The sequence below is a fragment of the Zophobas morio genome, unplaced genomic scaffold (genome assembly GCF_036711695.1).
Source record: "Zophobas morio isolate AGI-343-1 ecotype UQ-CSIRO unplaced genomic scaffold, CSIRO_AGI_Zmor_V1 ptg000011l, whole genome shotgun sequence".
Classification (NCBI taxonomy): Eukaryota; Metazoa; Arthropoda; class Insecta; order Coleoptera; family Tenebrionidae; genus Zophobas; species Zophobas morio.
The window spans coordinates 24,413,622-24,434,228 of NW_026972116.1; the positions used below are offsets into that span (position 1 = coordinate 24,413,622).

General features: G+C 28.0%; 1 protein-coding gene across 1 annotated transcript; it reads right to left on the reverse strand.

Annotated features, from left to right (window-relative positions):
• Nucleotides 1-625: 625 nt before the first annotated feature.
• LOC135127256 (PDZ domain-containing protein 8) lies at nt 626-20,564 on the reverse strand. The gene is made up of 10 exons (XM_064053686.1): nt 20,231-20,564; nt 19,979-20,182; nt 19,738-19,930; nt 19,479-19,689; nt 11,889-12,043; nt 10,864-11,836; nt 2,245-2,476; nt 1,964-2,195; nt 1,630-1,916; nt 626-1,582 (listed from the first exon to the last, which is right to left on the reverse strand). Exons 1-10 carry the CDS (start codon nt 20,390-20,392, stop codon nt 1,379-1,381), a joined length of 2,853 nt encoding a protein of 950 aa, XP_063909756.1. The 5' UTR covers nt 20,393-20,564; the 3' UTR covers nt 626-1,378.
• Nucleotides 20,565-20,607: the final 43 nt, after the last annotated feature.

Below are 20,607 nucleotides of genomic sequence, written 5' to 3' on the forward strand. Positions count from 1 at the left end.
AAGAATTTGACTTTTCAATTTTTTTCCAATTTTCAACTTTTTGACTTTTCAATTACATCTTTGAATTTTTAAAATTTTCGATTTTTCAATTTTTCGATCTTTCAGTTTTGGAATTTTTCAATATTTCTTTTCAACAATTTTTCATTTTCCGACTTTTTGGTTTCTCGATATTTTTCTATTTCTCGGTTTTTCAATTTTTCGATTTTTCAATGATCCGATCGTTAAATTTCGCGATTTTTAAATTTTAGATTTTCCAATTTTTATTTTTTGATTTTTTTCATGTTTGCGTTATTCCTATTTTCCAATTTTTCGATTTTTAGATTTCTCAATTTTTTCAATATTATCAGTTTTGGGAACTTTTCAATTTTCGGGGTTTTGAATTTTTCTATTTTTAAAATTTTTTATTCTTGGATAATTCAATTTTTCAGTTTTTTTTCCAAAGCTTCTAAAACACAGAAATAACTGAATTCCAGAAAAAAATCACCGCTTTTTGAAAAAAATTTGCCGCTCAGTATTCACAATTTCTCACAAAAAGTTAGGTTATGTGACAATCATCATAACGAAGCGGCACATTAACGAAATCTCAGGACTAACTCAAGATAAATAAATACGCCTTTGTACGAAGCAAGCTAATTTATTTTTACAAAAATATGTCACATACCTAACACAATCCACAAAAATAATGTCACAATAATAAAATTGCTGGTAGACGGTACTCGAAATGATTAGAGTGACTTGAAAGACCAAAATGGACGTCTCGTACAAAAATATGGCTAAAAAATATTAAATGCATCTAAATTGTTCGCTGGAATAAAACCACAACCGATAAAACAAGTAAAGTACTAATTGCAAGTTTAAAGCGTTTTCGTGTCTTCTTTGTTACATGGGGTTATTAAGAACCGGTCAGACAACGACAGCTTTGCTTGGTACATTTTACACCAACTTCTAAAAAATGAAATAAAAATATCACTACTTCTACGCTATCACAGTAAGTATAGTTGAATATGTATATGTCTAGAACTTAACAAACCTACTACCGGTAAGTACATAAGACGCTATAGAAGTTGTAAGTACATAAAGTAATTGACTAGAGAATAAAAATTCAACTAGAACCAACGAAATACTGCCAAGTGAAGGAGCCGACCTGAGCTAACCTTACTTAAGTGTCTACCAGAAAATCACGTGTAACTCCCTCACGGTACTTAAATCAATAAAAGTAAAACGGGCCGAAGAAGTCGGATCGCGGTAACTTGAATAACTTGATATGACGTCTTTGGTGAACAAAAGAACCCTATTAAGTGTGCAAAATCAACTAAAACCCCTTCAGCCCACTAACAAAACCTTGTGCGAACCTAATTAAAATACTGCTACCAACAACCTACACAATTTTTTCTTGTGTATGTTGCAAACTCGAACAATAATGAAGCATCAATACTGATAAACCTTGCACTTTGGCGTCGGCCTGTCCTATTAAAAAAGCTAATTTAGTCTTCTCGGCGTCGGATTCCTGGACACTCATTTGCTTCGACAGCTCCATGTGCTCCGTCGTCACCGAATCCAGAGTCTTCTTCAGCTCCGCCATCTACCAATCGCACTGTAAACACACGATCGCGACATAACCTCACTTACCATTATATTAACTTTTTCCACTTTTTCTTCGTGCGACATAGTTACATACAGCTGCCTCCCGGTTTCTTTGGCGACGTCCATCAGAGACTCGTCGGCGGGGCACAACATCACTTGTTCCAGAAGCCTGTTGACGCTCTCAGCTGCCTCTTCAGGCTTCTTTTGCACGTCTTCTAAAGCACTGGGGCACAAAGAGAACGGGTTTATGTTACTAATAGACTGTTTGCGGCTTGGTGTTCTCTGGGGTGAAGGCGGCAGGCTTTTCGACACGCTCGACAACAAATGAGCACCTGAAAACCACATGCAATTCGACAGACATATAATTTGTGTCTAAAACCTGGGATTGCGAGATTTTTAACACTATTGACTCTCTTAAGGCTAGCTTCAGTGTATTCAGACGGGGGTACCTCCTCTGGAGGCTCAGTCATGGTTATCTCTGGTTGTACGGGCTCAGGCTCGACTTTCTTATCACTTTGAATACAAGCGGTGCTCGTTTGACACTTAGCGATGCACTTTTTGTGGCAGCAGAGGCCACATTCGCGACACTGGACAGCGTCTTTCAGCCAAATCTACGATCCATTTTAAGAAAACAAATTCGCTTTTTTGTGCAAATAGTACCTTTTTTGAACAGAAATCACAATGGGTGGTCCGGTGGAACTGCGTTCTAATAAAGTCGTGCTTAAGCGATGTTGATGTCGCTATTTGTTCTATGTCGACGTTTAAAATGTCCGTGGAGTTCTTCCGTTTGAGCTCCACCTCGTCCTCGTGCGACCATATAAAAGACAAGAGAACATCGCCGTAGCAGAACACGTGTTCAAAACCCGAGTGGGACATTAGCGGGTGCGTTTGGCTAAAAATGCAACAAATGTTCATCTGGTTCCATGACAGAATATGTGGTTTTTAAGAGTGTGGACACGATGTCAAGTTAGACAGAAACACAGATATGGTATTCCTTTGCTACACTTGTTCAGTTGTAGTTTAATATTAGAGTTACAAGAATTGAACATATAAGTGGAATTGAGGTTAAATAACACAGGAACACGTGGTGGAAGCGGAGTGCGCGGTTCCGTTCCTAGTCGAGCTGGCGGGATTTATCGGGCTATCTGCACAAAAGATGACGTAATGCTTCTACCCCATAGTCGCCAACTGCGACCCAAAGTCGAATATTATTGCTTTTATCTGCGTGGTCTACGCATTTTTTTTAATTCGCATCGATTTTTGAAGTTTCTTTTCGATTTTAGGATTTCTCAGTTTCTCGATTTTTATTTCGTCAGTTTTTTCAGGTTTCAATGTTATAATTTTTAGATTTGACAGTTTCTTTTTTATTCAATTCTTCAAATTTTCAGTTGTTTTTTCAGTTATCGAAGTTTTCAGTTTCTCAAGTTTTAAGATTGCAATTTTTAAATTTCTCGGTGTTTCAAGTTGCATTTTTTCTATTTTTGATTTTCAATTTTGCAATTGCTCGATTTTTCTGTCTTCTAAATTTTCAGTTTTTTCACTTTTTAAAACGAAAAATTGAGAAAATGAAAAATTAAAAATAAAGTACTTTCAAGTATGTTATTCCAAGTTGTTTCGTTTCTTCGATTTATTTTCTCAATTCGAGATTTGTAAATTTTTTTTTTTTTCATTGTTAATTTTTCGATTTTTCCATGTTCCGTTTTTGACATTTTCGATTTCTCGATTTTTATTTCGTCAGTTTTTTCAGGTTTCAATGTTATAATTTTTAGATTTGACAGTTTCTCGTTTTTTCGATTTTTTCGTTTTAAGATATTTTTATTTTTTTATTTATCTTTTTTTTTATTTACTGATTTTTTACTTTCGCTATTTTTTCAACATTTCGGTATTTCAATTTATGTTTCAATGTTTAATTTTTTTTAATTTTTCAGTTTTCGATTTTTTAATTTTACAGATTTTCGATTTTTATTCTCACATTCTTCAACTTTTGAATTTCAGAATTTGTCGATTTGTCGATATTTCTAGAAAATTTTGTTTTCCGTATTTTTGTATTTCTCGATTTTTTATTAATCAGTTTCTCGATTTTCCAGTTTCTTTTTTTTTTAATTTTTCAAATTTTCAGTTGTTTTTATTATCGAAGTTTTCAGTTTCCCAAGTTTTAAGATTACAATTTTTAAATTTCTCGGTGTTTCAAGTTTCATTTTTTCTATTTTTCCCTTTTTTAAATTTTCAGTTTTTTCATTTTTAAGGTTACAATTTTTCCTTTTCCAATTGTTGACGTCTTAATTATTCGATTTTGAGTTTCTTTATTTTTGCAGTTCTTCGATTTCCCAATTTTTAAATTGTTCGGTTTTTCAATGTTTCTTTCTCGATTTTTCAGTTTTTTAATTTTTTGATTTTTCAATTTTTCACTTTTACAATTTTCCGATTTTTTGATATTTTAAAATTTCACTTTTAATAAGTTCGTTTTGTTGAAAAATTAAAAAACGAAAAACTGAGAAAATGAATAATTAAAAATAAAGTACTTCCAAGTTGTTTCGTTTCTTAAATTTTTTATTTTCTCAATTCGAGTTTTTAAATTTTTGTTTTTTTAATTGTTAATTTTTCGATTTTTCTGTGTTTCGTTTTTACATTTTTCAGTTTCTCGATTTTTATTTCGTCGGTTTTTTCAGGTTTCAATGTTATAATTTTTAGATTTGACAGTTTCTCGTTTTTTCGATTTTTTCGTTTTAAGATATTTTAATTTTTTTATTTATCATTTTTTTTTATTTACTGATTTTTTACTTTCGCTATTTTTTCAACATTTCGGTATTTCAATTTTTTTTTATTGTTCAATGTTTAATTTTTTTTAATTTTTCAGTTTTTGATTTTTTAATTTTACAGATTTTCGATGTTTATTTTGACATTCTTCAACTTTTGAATTTCAGAATTTGTCGATTTTTCTGTTTCTAGAAAATTTTGTTTTCCGTATTTTTGTATTTCTCGATTTTTTATTAATCAGTTTCTCGATTTTACAGTTTCTTTTTTTTTAATTTTTCAAATTTTCAGTTGTTTTTATTATCGAAGTTTTCAGTTTCCCAAGTTTTAAGACTACAATTTTTAAATTTCTCGGTGTTTCAAGTTTCGTTTTTTCTATTTTTCTCTTTTTTAAATTTTCAGTTTTTTCATTTTTAAGGTTACAATTTTTCCTTTTCCAATTGTTGACGTCTTAATTATTCGATTTTGAGTTTCTTTATTTTTGCAGTTCTTCGATTTCCCAATTTTTAAATTGTTCGGTTTTTCAATGTTTCTTTCTCGATTTTTCAGTTTTTTAATTTTTTGATTTTTCAATTTTTCACGTTTACAATTTTCCGATTTTTTGATATTTTAAAATTTCACTTTTAATAAGTTCGTCCTTTTGTTGAAAAATTAAAAAACAAAAAATTGAGAAAATGAAAAATTAAAAATAAAGTACTTCCAAGTTGTTTCGTTTTCTTCAATTTTTTATTTTCTCAATTCGAGATTTTTAAATTTTTGTTTTTTTAATTGTTAATTTTTCGATTTTTCTGTGTTTCGTTTTTACATTTTTCAGTTTCTCGATTTTTATTTCGTCAGTTTTTTCAGGTTTCAATGTTATAATTTTTAGATTTGACAGTTTCTCGTTTTTTCGATTTTTTCGTTTTAAGATATTTTAATTTTTTTATTTATCATTTTTTTTTTTATTTACTGATTTTTTATTTCGCTATTTTTTCAACATTTCGGTATTTCAATTTTTTTTATTGTTCAATGTTTAATTTTTTTTAATTTTTCAGTTTTCGATTTTTTAATTTTACAGATTTTCGATGTTTATTTTGACATTCTTCAACTTTTGAATTTCAGAATTTGTCGATTTTTCTATTTCTAGAAAATTTTGTTTCCCGTATTTTTGTATTTCTCGATTTTTTATTAATCAGTTTCTCGATTTTACAGTTTCTTTTTTTTTAATTTTTCAAATTTTCAGTTGTTTTTATTATCGAAGTTTTCAGTTTCCCAAGTTTTAAGACTACAATTTTTAAATTTCTCGGTGTTTCAAGTTTCGTTTTTTCTATTTTTCCCTTTTTTAAATTTTCAGTTTTTTCATTTTTAAGGTTACAATTTTTCCTTTTCCAATTGTTGACGTCTTAATTATTCGATTTTGAGTTTCTTTATTTTTGCAGTTCTTCGATTTCCCAATTTTTAAATTGTTCGGTTTTTCAATGTTTCTTTCTCGATTTTTCAGTTTTTTAATTTTTTGATTTTTTAGTTTTTCACTTTTACAATTTTCCGATTTTTTGATATTTTAAAATTTCACTTTTAATAAGTTCGTCCTTTTGTTGAAAAATTAAAAAACGAAAAACTGAGAAAATGAAAAATTAAAAATAAAGTACTTCCAGTTTGTTTCGTTTCTTCAATTTTTGTTTCAATGTTACAAATTTTCGATTTTACGTTTTATTTTTTTTCAAATTTACAATTTTTTAATTGTTTCATTTTTAAATTTCCCAAATTTTAATTTTTCACTTTTTTCAAATAATTATTATTAGGATTTTTTTCAAGTGTACAATTCTTGGCTTTTCAATTACACGATTTTTCAGTTTCTGTATTTTTTCAAATCTTCGATTTCTCGGTTTTTAAATTTTTCGGTTTTTCAGTGTTTCGTCTTTTCGATGTTACAATTTTTCAATTTTTCCATGTTTCTTTTTTACAATTTCTTATGTTTTTAGTTTTTCAGTTTTCATTTTAAAATTTTTGGATTTTGAATTTTTTTTTGTATTTGTGATTGTTTAATTTACAGAAGTTTTTGTTTTTCGTTTTTTCAATTTTTCACTTTCTCGATTTTTAATTAATCAGGGTTTTCAGGTTTCAATATTACAATTTTTCGATTTTTCAATTGTTTTTTCAATTATCCCATTGTTCAATTTCTCAATTTTTTTCATTTTTCGATTTTTCAATTTTTAAATTTTTCGATATTTCAATTTTCGTTTTTCAGTTTTTAAGTCTCATTTTTTTAGGTTTTTTCAAGTTTTCTTTATTGTTTCAAATCTTCGATTTCTCAATTTTTTGATTTTTCAGTTCAATTCAAAATTTCGGTTTGTTGAACAATTAAAAAATGAAAAATCGAGAAAATGAAAATTACAAATCGAGAATTTGAAAAATTTTTATATCGAAAAATTGCAAAATTGCTTCAGTTTCTCCATTTTTAATTAATCAGGGTTTTGAGGTTTCAATATTACAATTTTTCGATTTTTCAATTATCCAATTCAATTTCTCCATTTTTTCGTTTTTCGATTTCTTAATTATTCGACATTCAAGTTTCATTTTAAAATCTTTGGATTTTGAAATTAAAAATTTTTGTATTTTTGATTATTTAATTTATAGAAATTTTTGTTTTTCGTTTTTTCAATTTTTCAATTTCTCGATTTTTAATTAGTTTTTCAGGTTTCTCGATTTTTCAATTGTTTAATTTCTCATTTTTTCATGTTTAGACTTTTCGATTTTAAAATTTTTCGATATTGTAAGTTTCATATTTCAATTTTTGATTCTCATTTTTTCGGTTTTTTCAATTTTTCTTTATTTTTTCAATTCTTCGACTTCTCAATGTTTAAATTTTTTGATTTTTCAATTTTATAACTTTTAGACGTTTCAATATTACAATTTTCTGATTTTTAAATTTTTCAAAATTTAGTGCAGCAGAATTCATAATATAATATCGAGGACTGAATTTTTCAATTTTTAATTTATCAATTTTTCGATTTACAATTTTTCCTTTCGGTTTTTGTATGTTGTTTATTTCTTCAATTATTCGATTTCTTTAATAATAACAATAAAGCTTTATTCTTCCATTTTCAATTTCAACTTTTTTGATTTTTTGTTTCTTCAATTTTTCGATGTTTCAATTTTTCATGTCTTCAATTTGTCGTTTCGGTTTTTTCTTTTCTTGATTTTTCGGTTTTTCAGTGTTCCGATTTTATAATTTTTCTTTTTTTCAATGTGAAATTTTTCACTTTTGGGACTTCGTTTTTTTAATTTTTAATTTGCAATTTTTCTAGTTATCATTTAAAAAATGAAAGTTAGTTACAATAATTAAAAAAAAAACACTTTTTCAATTTTAAGATTTTAACTTTTTTTCATGTTTGAATTATTGGATTTTAAAACATTTTCATTTATTCGATTTTTCAATTTCCCGATTTTTCACTGATTGATTTTTTGCAATTTTTCTAATTTTTATTTTAAATATACAGTAATCATTTTTCAATTTGTAATTTATCAATTTTTCGATTTACAATTTTTCCTTTCGGTTTTTTATTTTGTTTATTTTTTCAATCATTCGATTTTTTAATAATAATAATAAAGATTTATTCTTCCATTTTCAATTTAAATTTTTTCGATTTTTCGTTTCTTCAATTTTTCGATTTTTCAATTTTTCATGTCTTCAATTTTTCGTTTCGGTTTTTTCTTTTCTTGGTTTTTCGGTTTTTCAGTGTTCTGATTTTATAATTTTTCTTTGTTTCAATGTGAAATTTTTCACTTTTGGGACTTTAGTTTTTCGATTTTTCAATTTTTCGTTTCTTTAATTTTTAATTTGCATTTTTTCGAGTTTTCATTTCAAAAATGCAACATTAGTCATAATAATTTAAAAAAAAACACTTTTTCAATTTAAGATTTTAAATTTTTTTCATGTTTGAACTATTGGATTTTAAAACATTTTCATTTATTCGATTTTTCACTTTCCCGATTTTTCAGTTTTTCGTTTTTTCATTTATTGATTTTTTGCAATTTCTCTAGCTTTTATTTTAAATATCCAGTAATAATTTTTCAATTTTTAATTTATCAATTTTTCGATTTACAACTTTTCCTTTCGGTTTTTTATTTTGTTTATTTTTTCAATTATTCGATTTCTTTAATAATAATAATAAAGATTTATTCTTCCATTTTCAATTCCAACTTTTTCGATTTTTCGTTTCTTCAATTTTTCAATTTTTCATGTCTTCAATTTTTCGTTTCGGTTTTTTCTTTTCTTGATTTTTCGGTTTTTCAGTGTTCTGATTTTATAATTTTTCTTTATTTCAATGTGAAATTTTTCACTTTTGGGACTTCAGTTTTTGATTTTTCAATTTTTCGATTTATAATTTTTCCTTTCGATTTTTTATTTTGTTTATTTTTTCATTATTCGATTTCTTTAATAATAATAATAATAAAGATTTATTCTACCATTTTCAATTTCAACTTCTTCGATTTTTCGTTTCTTGAATTTTTCGATTTTTCAATTTTTCATATCTTCAATTTTTCGTTTCGGTTTTTTCTTTTCTTGATTTTTCGGTTTTTCAGTGTTCTGATTTTATGATTTTTCTTCTTTCAATGTGAAATTTTTCAGTTTTGGGATTTCAGTTTTTAGATTTTTCAATTTTTCGTTTCTTTAATTTTTAATTTGCATTTTTCTCGTTTTTATTTTAAAAATGCAATATTAGTTATAATAATTTAAAAAAAAATCACTTTCAATTTTGGGATTTTACATTTTTTTCATGTTAGAATTATTGGATTTTATAACATTTTCATTTATTCGATTTTTCACTTTCTCGATTTTTCAGTTTTTCGTTTTTTCACTTATTGATTTTTGCAATTTTTCTAGTTTTTATTTTAAATATCCAGTAATAATTTTTCAATTTTTCGATTTACAATTTTTCCTTTCGGTTTTTTATTTTGTTTATTTTTTCAATTATTGGATTTCTTTAATAATAATAATACAGATTAATTCTTCCATTTTCAATTTCAACTTTTTCGATTTTTCGTTTCTTGAATTTTTCAATTTTTGATACCTTCAATTTTTCGTTTCGGTTTTTTCTTTTCTTGATTTTTCGCTTTTTCAGTGTTCTGATTTTATAATTTTTCTTTTTTGCAATGTGAAATTTTTCACTTTTGGGACTTCAGTTTTAGATTTTTCAATTTTTCGTTTCTTTAATTTTTAATTTGCAATTTTTCTAGTTTTTATTTTAAATATCCAGTAATTATTTTTCAATTTTTTGATTTGAAATTTTTCGTTTTGGTTTTTCCTTTACTTGATTTTCCGATTTTTCCATGTTCTGATTCTATAATTTTTCGTTTTCAACGTGAAAATTTTCAGTTTTGGTGTTTTTCAATATTTTGGTTTTCAATTTTTCGATATTTCAATTTTTAAATTGTTAAAGTTTTCGATTTATAATTTTTCAGCTTTTCGATTTGCAATTTTTCGTTTCGGCTTTTTATTTTCTTTATTTTTTTCCGTTATAAGATTCTTCAATGTTTCAATTCAAATTTCTTCATTTCTTCACTTTTTAGATTTTCGGTTTTCAATTTTTCATTTTTCTTGTTTCTTCAAACTATGAATTTTACAATTTGTCGATTCTTTAAATTTTCATTTCTTCAAATTTTCGATTTGCAATTTTTCGTTTCGGTTTTTTATTTATTTATATTTACATTTTTTCGATTTTTCAATGTTCCCATTTAAATTTTTTTCAATTTCGATTTTTAAAATTTTTTCTATTTTTCGATTTGCGGGGAAATTAAAGATTTCTCTCCTTAGACAGCTATCATCGTTATTATCATCGTATCATCATCACCCTCAAAAGAAATTGTTTTCAGTTAGTTCTTTGTTTGAATCGTTGATAAAGTGTGGCATAATTGAACATAATGTAAACTCTTTGTTTGAATTGTTGATAAAGTGTGGCAAACACGATTATTGTTTCCTTCATATAAATAATCTGATGTCCAATCTTAATCTCAAATAAGAATTATTTGTTGTTTCAAATTTCACAAAATTGTATGGCGAATTTAAATGTTGTTTATCGCTCTTTTTAAAACTTTGACACTTGCTCAGTTGTAGTTTAATATCAGAGTTATAAGAATCGAACATATAAATGAAATTGAGGTTAAATAACACAGAAACACGTGGTGGAAGCGGAGGGCGCGGTTCCCAGTGGAGATGGCGGGATTTATCGCGGGTAGGAGAACAGCCACGACCTGGAGCCCCCAAACTCCGCTAGCGCTAAAACGCCCCCCTATGGGTATTTTTGCTGTGCTTTAGAATGAAATTGAAATAGTTCGATCGCTCCAGTTACTTTACTTCAGATTTTGCTTTGTTTTCATTAAATTTGTGATTTTCAAATATTTGCAACCCTTTGAGAGGAACGTTCATAATAAGCACGTGTTTCTGACAACCAGTCATATAACCTAAAATATTAAGTTGAAACTGTCACTCTTAAAAACGACATATTCTGTCAAAGCACTCTAGTTCCACCTAGAACGACTTACCTGTTGGTTTGTGGAAAAACCGGGGGTAAAAAGGAGTAGCGCCTCATGTAATGCCCCAAAACGCTATTAAAACACTCGCTCAAGACGTGGCTCAGCGGAATATTGGCGTACCCCAATAGAACATCTTTATCATCTGCAACTGTACCCCAGACGTTGATATTTAAATATTTTATTCCCCGTTTGAGACTAAACTGGAAATCGTCGTTAAAAAGCAGTACCGAGGTCGAAGGTACCTCCTTGCTCTTGCCAACTTCGACGACCGGAACGTCACCCTCGCCATCTTTGACTAACTCGGGGAGATCCGACAGTGACTGCTTCTTCGCGGAAGTGAGTAAAGGTATGGAGTGTTGCTTAAACTGGGAGTGTTGTGGTGTCCCAGGCACACTCGACGTGGGTGTACTTTTACTACTAACCTCCGACTTTTCCGACACCGACGTCTTCCTTTTGCGCAGACTGAAGTTACCAATGGTCTGAGCGAACTTCGACACGTTTTCGCTACTGGACAAGCTTTTCGGGATTTTCTCCACCGGCGGCTCGACTTTCTCTTTAGGTTTCTTAGCCACTTCGACACTGTCCACGATTATAAAGCTGTCGTCCAATTGCGCAACGTCAACATCTTCAATCGTGCTAGGTTTATTCTCCGCTTTATCTACGTGTTTTTTTCTTAAAATGTACGACTCGACTACCCGTTTGACCCGAAGCGTGACGTGCGTGGACGTGACCGACTTTATGAATTTGGCCACTTGAGGAACACTGTTTACGGATTTGTTTTCGACGGCCAGGACCACGTCGCCGGCTTTCAGGCCCGAGCGGAAGGCGCAGCTGTGGGGGGACACGCTCTCGATGGAGACCGAGCTCCGTTCCTGCTTGAAGATCACGCCGAGTTGAGCTTGCTTCAGTTTTGTCATGGTTACTTCGAGGATCATGTGGATTCTGTCGTCGGATTCGTACAGGCAGATCCAGGGGATCGTGTCTGGAAAGAAAGTTGGAGCGAGGCGCCACAAGATGGGGCGCGTCCGACTCACCTACGGCGACTGTGCAGTAGATGTTTTGAACGGTGCTAGAGAGCTCCAGTCGGGTCACGTCGATGCACGTGACGTCCAATTGGCCTTGAGGAATGACTTCGTTGTCTTCGATGTCTAGCTGACTAGGGTCGGTTTTTATGAAAAAGGGTTTGTACCTAGACGGACGAAAGTTTATTATTGTTATTATTATTATTATTATTATTAAAGTCGTCTAATTTAGATGATTGTAAGTAAACATCAGGTGTTTTTATTTGCTAATAAAGAGCTAATCGCCCTTTTATGTGACGCTAATTGATTCATAAACAATTTCTTATCAAGTGGCTATTAATAGCTAACAAATAGCGTGCAACCGTCACAGCAAGTCATTAACATTATGTTGAATGCCAGCTGACGAAGTTAATATAGCTAGATTTATGCGAGGTTATTGATTAATTTCGAAGGGATGGGAGATTAACCCCGAATTTTGTGCTCGATGCTTTATTAATTAATTCATATCGTGGATTGATTTTCTCCGGAATTCTAGCTTTAGCATGAAAATCTGTTTAACACTAATTGTTTTGAAAAAAGTTTTGTAAAAAACTGAAATTCCTGTAAAACCTCACTTTTTGCACTATTTAATGGTTTGTCGCCTGAGAACTTGTTTGATCCATAGACCGGGGTGCAGTCAGGCCAATGTCGACTCTAAGCGTTCAGAATTTGTGCAGGAGATGGATATTATTTACAAACGTAATATTACATCTCAATGTTTCACTCAATTTTGACATGCAACAATTTTTTTTGTTTAACTAAGAATTAATTCTTTAATTGTTTGGTACTAACCAAACGTCCTAAATTAGCAATTAGTGGAAACGTAATCATGCAATAAATTTTTTTCGGGAAAGTGCAGTTATTTTTATGTTTTGGAAGTTTTATTTTGTATTAATTTTTACATATTTCTAGTTACAATTTTGGTGGTTATTTATTTATTACTTTCCCAATTTTTCGATTTTCCGACTTCTCGACCTTTCGACTCCTCGATTTTTCGATGTCTCAGTCTTTGAATTTTTTCGATGTTTCGATCATTACTTTTCGGTTTTTCGATTTTTTTGTTTTGTTTTTTAATTTTTTAATTTATATTTTTTTTTACTTTTTGTTGTTTGGATTTCTCCATTTTCCTATTTGACGATATTTCAATTTTTCAGTTCTTCAGTATTTTTAATTTTTCAAATTTTGACGTTACTAAATTTTGAGTTTTCCAATTTCTGAATTAATCAATTTTTTTAGTTTCGATTTTTCAGTTCTTCTTTCTTTAATTTTTCGAGTTCGATTTCTCGATTCGTTTTTCGATTTTTGAATTTTTGAATTCCGAATTTTTATTTTTTTGATTGTTGAATTTTATCATTTTTCAATATTACGATTTTTTAACTTTTCAATTTTTTAAATTTTAGATTTTTCGATTTTTCAGTTCTTCAATATTTTAACGTTTCTAAATTTTCAGTTTTCCGATTTCTCAATCTATTTTTTTATCTTCCCATTTCTCGACTTCCCAAAGTTCCGATTTTTCAGCTCTTCAGTTCTTCAATTCGTCGATTTGTCGGTTTTTTGATTTTTTAATTTTCGGCTTTTCGATTTTTGAATTATCCGATTTTTCAATTTTCCCATCTTTTAAATTTTCGAGTTTCGATTTCTTGATTTGTTGATTTTTCAGTTTTTCGATTTTTAACTTTTAGATTTCCGAATTTTTATTTTTTTCATTTTTTATTGTTTGGATTTCTCCATTTTCAATTTTACGATATTTTAATTTTTCAATGTTTTAAATTTTAGATTTTTCGATTTTTCAGTTCTTCAATATTTTTACATTTTTCAAATTTTGACGTTTCTTGTATTTTCAGTTTTCCGATATCTCAATCATTTTTTTTATTGTTCCATTTCTCGACTTCTCAAGTTTTTAATTTTTCAGGTTTTTGATTTTTCAGTTTTTCGATTTTTTAAATTTGCCAATTTTTGGATATTTCGTTCAATTTTGTGATTTTTTAGTTTTTAGATTTTCCTGTTACTTCTATTTTTAAATTTTTCGATATTTTTGTTTTAGGATTTTTTAGTATTTCGACTTTTCGATTTTTTGAGTTCTGGATTTCTCGGCTTTTTACTTTTTGGATTTTTAATTTTTCGTTTCTAAAACTTTAGAGTTTTCAATTTTCCGACTTTTCTATATTTTAACTTTTCAATGTTAGTTTTTTCGATTTTTCAGTTCAATATTTTTAAATTTTTCAAATTTTGACGTTACTGAATTTTCAGTTTTCCGATTTCTGAATTAATTTATTTTTTCTCGACTTCCCAAAAGTTTCGATTTTTCAACTCTTTATTCTTCAATTTTTCGATTTTTCAGGTTTTTGATTTTTCAATTTTTCGATGTCTCAGTTTTTTAATTTTTCGAGTTCGATTTCTCGATTTGTTGATTTTTCAGTTTTTTCGATTTTTAATTTTTAGATTTCCGAATCTTTACTTTTTTGATTTTTTGATTATTGAATTTCATGATTTTTCAATTTTACGATTTTTTGATTTTAAAATTTTTTAAATTTTAGAATTTCGATTTCTTGATTTGTTGATTTTTCGGTTTTTCGATTTTAAAATTTTAGATTTCCGAATTTTTATTTTTTTGATTTTTTAGTATTTGGATTTCTCCATTTTTCAATTTTACGATATTTTAATTTTTGAATGTTCTAAATTTTAGATTTTTCGATTTTTCAGTTCTTCAATATTTTTACATTTTTCAAATTTTGACGTTTCTTGTATTTTCAGTTTTCCGATATCTCAATCATTTTTTTTTATTGTTCCATTTCTCGACTTCTCAAGTTTTCAATTTTTCAGGTTTTTGGTTTTTCAGTTTTTCGATGTTTTAAATTTGCGAATTTTTGGATATTTCGTTCAATTTTATGATTTTTTAGTTTTTCGATTTTCCTGTTTTTTCTATTTTTAAATTTTTCGATATTTCAGTTTTGGGATTTTTTAGTATTTCGACTTTTCGATTTTTTGAGTTCTGGATTTTTCGATTTCTTGACTTTTTACTTTTTGGATTTCTAATTTTTCGTTTCTAAAACTTTAGATTTTTCAATTTTCCGACTTTTCTATATTTTAACTTTTCAATGTTGGTTTTTTCGATTTTTCAGTTCAATATTTTTAACTTTTTCAAATTTTGACGTTACTGATTTTCAGTTTTCCGATTTCTGAATTAATTTATTTTTTCTCGACTTCCCAAAAGTTTCGATTTTTCAGTTCTTTATTCTTCAATTTTTCGATTTTTCAGGTTTTTGATTTTTCAATTTTTCGATGTCTCAGTTTTTTAATTTTTCGAGTTCGATTTCTCGATTCGTTGATTTTTCAGTTTTTCGATTTATAATTTTTAGATTTCCGAATTTTTACTTTTTTGATTTTTTGATTATTGAATTTCATGATTTTTCAATTTTACGATTTGTTGATTTTACAATTTTTTAAATTTTAGAATTTCGATTTCTTGATTTGTTGATTTTTCGGTTTTTCGATTTTTAAATTTTAGATTTCCGAATTTTTATTTTTTTGATTTTTTAGTGTTTGGATTTCTCCATTTTTCAATTTTACGATATTTTAATTTTTGAATGTTTTAAATTTTAGATTTTTCGATTTTTCAGTTCTTCAATATTTTTAAATTTTTCAAATTTTGACGTTTCTTGAATTTTCAGTTTTCCGATATCTCAATTAATATTTTTTTTTTATTTTTCCATTTCTCGACTTCTCAAGTTTTCAATTTTTCAGATTTTTGATTTTTCAGTTTTTCGATTTTTTAAATTTGCCAGTTTTTGGATATTTCATTCAATTTTGTGATTTTTTAGTTTTTCGATTTTCCTGTTTCTTCTATGTTTAAATTTTTCGATATTTCAGTTTTGGGATTTTTTAATATTTCGACTAATCGATTTTTTGATTTCTGGATTTTTCGATTTTTCGATTTTTTACTTTTTGGATTTTTAATTTTTCGTTTTTAAAACTTTAGATTTTTCAATTTTTCGACTTTTCTATATTTTAACTTTTCAATGTTAGATTTTTCGATTTTTCAGTTCAATATTTATAAATTTTTCAAATTTTGCCATTTCTGAATCTTCAGTTTTCCGATTTCCCAATTAATTTATTTTTTAAATTTCCCATTTCTCAATTTCCCAAAGTTCCGATTTTTCAAATTCTTCAATTTTGCGATTTTTCAAGTTTTTCATTTTTCAATTTACCGATTTTTCGATGTCTCAGTTTTTGAATTTTTCGATTTATGAATTTTCCGATTTTTCAATTTTCCAATTTTTTAAATTTTCGAGTTTCGATTTTTCGATTTGTTGATTTTTCAGTTTTTCGATTTAAATTCTAGATTTTCTAATTTTTATTTTTTTGTCATTTTTTTGTTTGGATTTTTCCATTTTTCAATTTTTTAAGTCTTCGAGTTTCGATTTCTCGAACTGTTGATTTTTCAGTTTTTCGATTTTTACACTTTCGATTTCCGAAGTTTTATTTTTTAATTTTTACTTCCCAAACGTAAGCTAAGGAAGTATTGTAATCGAGTCCATCGGACGAATGACCACTTTTTTGTTTTTTGGATTCCTCCATTTCTCAATTTTTCGATATTTTAATTTTTCAGTGTTTTAAATTTTGGATTTTTCAGTTCAATATTTTTTTTATTTTTCAAATTTTGATGTTTCTGAATTTGCAGTTTTCCGAATTCTAAATTAATCTATTTTTTATTTGCCCATTTTTCGACTTCCCAAAGTTTCAATTTTCGGTTCTTCAATTTTTCGATTTTTTAAATTTGCGATTTTTCGACTTTGCTTTTTAATCCCCAATTTTTGAATATTTCCTTCAATTTTGTTATTTTTCAGTTTTTCGATTCTTCAATTTTTCTTCTATTTTTAAATTTTTCGATATTTCAGTTTTAAGATTTTTCCGATTTCTTGAGTTCTGGACTTTCCGATTTTTCGACTTTTTACTTTTTGAATTTTCAATTTTTAGTTTTTAAAACTTTAGATTTTTCAATTTTTCGACTGTTTTATACTTGGATTTTCCAATTTTTCAACTTTTCCATATTTTAACTTTTCAATTTTTAAAATTTCAGGTTTTTCGATTTCTTGAGTTTTCAGTTCTTCTATATCTCAATTTTTCAATTTTCGGAATTTTTAAATTTTCGAATTTCCAATTTATTTTTTAATTTTTTGATTTTCCAATTTTTCGATGATTTGAAATATAAATAGGCCAAAATCCACTAAATCGAAAAGTTAAAAATGGAAAAACTGATAAACCGAGGGATTGAACAATTAAAACTCGAAAATCTAGAATTTTAAAAATTGAAAAACTGAAAGTCCAAAGAATAAAAAATAGATAAATCCAGAAGTTGAAAAATCGATACGATGAATATTGAAAAATCCCAAAACTGAAAGAAATATCCAAAAATTGAGAAATTAAAAAATTGGAAAATTGAGAAATCGAAAAATCAAAAAAAGCAACTCGAAAAATCGGAGAATTGAAAAATTAAAAAATTGAAACTTTGAGAAATCGAGAAATGGGAAAATTAAAAATTTAGCAACGTCAAAATTTGAAAAATTGAAAATTAGAAATATTGAAGAACTGAAAAATCAAAAAATCGAGAAATCGAAAAATCTAAAAATTGAAAAGCCCAAAAGTAAAATATCGAAAAACCGAGAAAACCAAAAATCGAAACATCGAAAAATTCAAAAACAAATCCAGAAATCGAAAAATCAGAGGATTGATTTGAAGAGTCGAAAATCGAGAATAAAAGTTAAAAATTGAAAAATTGATGAATCGAAAAACTGAACAATCCAAACATTCGATAAATCGAGAAATCAAAAAATTTAAAAAAATTTAAAAAAAAATTGGAAAATCGAAAATTTAAAAAAGCGGAAAATCGAAAAATTGAAAAAAAGAAGAACTGATAACTCGAAATATCGGAAAATTGAAAAATTGAGAAACCGAAATATACAGACCGAACAATCAAAACAATAAATCGAGATCTCAAAAAATTGAAAAATCGAAAATTTAAAAAAATTGAAAAATTCAAAAATCGAAAAATTGAAAAGTCCAAAATTAAAAAATCGAAAACTGAAAAATCCAAAAAATAAAAAGTCAAAAGATTGGAAAGTCGAAGAAATGAAATATTGAAAAATTAAATCCCCGAACTTGAATCAATATTCAAATATTGAGAAATTAAAAAATTGGAAAATTGAGAAATCGAAAAACCAAAAAAGCAAAGTCGAAAAATCGAAGAATTGAAGAAATGAAAAATCGAAACTTGGAGAAGTCGAGAAATGGGAAAATAAAAAATAGATTAATTGAGAAATGGGAAAACCGGAAATTTTGCAACATCAAAACTTGAAAAATTGAAAAATAGAAATACCGAAGAACTGAAAAATCAAAAAATCGAGAAAACGAAAAATCTAAAATTTAAAACATTGAACAATTAAAGTATCGTAAAATTAAAAGATCGAGCATTCCAAACATCAAAAAATCAAAAAATAAAAATTCGAAACTCCAGAATTAAAAAAATTGAAAAATTGAAAAGCCCAAAAGTAAAAAATCTAGAACTGAAAAATCCCAAAATTGAAACATCGAAAAATTAAAAAACAGAGACATCGAAAAATCGAAAAATCAGAGGAGTTGAAAGCCGAAAAGAAAATTTAAAAATTGAAAAATTGATGAATCGAGAAATTGAAAAATCCAAAAATTTTAAAAAAGTTCTGAAAATTGAAAAATTGAAATCTAGAGGAACTGAAAACTCGAGAAATCGAAAAACCTAGAATTTAAAAATTTAAGAATTAAAACATCGAAAAGTTGAAAATTTGAGAAATCGAAGTATAAAACAGTCGAAAAATTTAAAAATTTAAAGTGTAACGAAAAATTGAAAACCCAAAAAGTAAAAAATCGAGAAATAAAAAAATCCAGGAGTCCAAAAATCGAAAAATCGAAATATTGAAAAATCCCAAAACTGGTGTGAAAAATGTGAAATTGAGAAATCGGGTCATTGAAGCATAGGAAAATTGAGAAATTGAAAAATCAAAAAATCGAGAAAATGAAAATTTGTAGAATGGAAAAATTGCAAAAGCCCTAACTGAAATATTGAAAAATTGAGACATCTAAATCTCAATAGCGTATTTATAAACCACAAGTTCAGTACTATGCTACTTTTTAAAATTTAAATAACATTTATTTGAAAAAATTGTACCACGACATCATCAATTCCTGGGGGACATAAACGGATAAATTTTGAGTAACGATTTAACATGCTTCCAATAACTATAAATTGGAAAATGTTGACTTTTGGTAAAAACTCAATACGGATTCATAAACCCTAAACGGATTACTATTATTACTATTGTAAAATTTGGAGATTTAATTGTTCTCAGGGGACCAATTCTTTGAAAAGATGGCAATGCATCGGTTTGCATTAATGCGCATGAGTGGAAAATACGACTACAACAAATTTAAATTTGGCGCGCCTATTGTACGCATGCGTGCAACGTTGTCAGATTGTGTTCGCGAACATGACACTACTAGAACACCGTGTATATGTAAAACCAAAATTACCTTATTTTATAATTGGGTAGGGTGTGTTTTCTCCTAATAGCTTTCTTAATTTGATGAACTATGAGACTCGTAATATTCGACTGTAGCTGCCGTCCTTGAAAATGCGATTCTACTTCTAATTCTATAACTGGATCACTATAAAAACTGAACGACCAATGCGTGTATGGGTGTCTAGTAAACTGAAGTCTAACAAGTCCATTTACTTTATTAACTGGAATAAAACGTGTTAACGGGCTATTGAAACATAAATTTTTATTACCTTTGATCGATAGGTACGCCGTTTTTCCGAATTTCATTTTGGCATCAATACTTAATAAAAAATTACCTGTGTAGTCCAAGTCTAAACACAAACTCACAGTGTCAATGTGGCCCTCATTACTGTCTAGTTTAACGTCTTCAATAGTTATGTTTTTGATGTTGGGAAAATGATTACCTAAATTCATGTCTCTTATCTGAAATTTAAGTCTGAAAAAAAAACAACTACACGTTAGCTTACGCACGTTTATAACTTCAAAAAATTTTCCTATTGTGGTTTTTGTTAACAGCTCCTCAAACTCTAGACTAAGTTTCTTAAAAAGCCACCTCTTGATGGCCTCAGAATGGCGCAATTCGTGAAATAAAAACTGTAAAACTAGACTAACAGACAAGCTCGTGGTGTTGTTCTTGCCATTTTGTTCGTCGTTTTCTAGCTGCTCCTTCAAGGACTGAAAAACCACTGTTTACATATTTAATTAATGAATTCCACCACATACATCTGGTAAACTGTAATCAGTCGGGCCCTGTTTCTCAGACGGTTTAACCAACGGGCTTTTCTGGAAATACGAATACAAAATGTAATACTGCACCACTAGGGTCACTATAATTCCGACCAAAAAGGATATAAATATTATAAACATGAACACAAATAGATCCATCTTGTTCCTAGTTATATTGTCACCATGGTCGTAGGCCGAGTCAAACTACGTTAGCGGGACGCTGAATATGCCATCGTGGGGCTCCGCGGCCTTTTCTCATCAATTATTATTTTGTTCTCGTCACAAACATAATAACTTCCGTTTTCCAGAGTACACTGACACTGATGACAACCCACTGGTTTTGACGTTTGAGGTTATGTAAATGTCAATAAACA

Coding starts and splice junctions, on each gene's coding strand:
- LOC135127256 (XM_064053686.1), bottom strand. CDS start 20,392: ATGGATCTATTTGTGTTCATGTTTATAATATTTATATCCTTTTTGGTC. Junction 1,917..1,963: donor TAAAAATCTCGCAATCCCAG/GTTTTAGACACA, acceptor TGTGGTTTTCAG/GTGCTCATTTGTTGTCGAGC. Junction 1,583..1,629: donor TGGAAAAAGTTAATATAATG/GTAAGTGAGGTT, acceptor TGCGATTGGTAG/ATGGCGGAGCTGAAGAAGAC.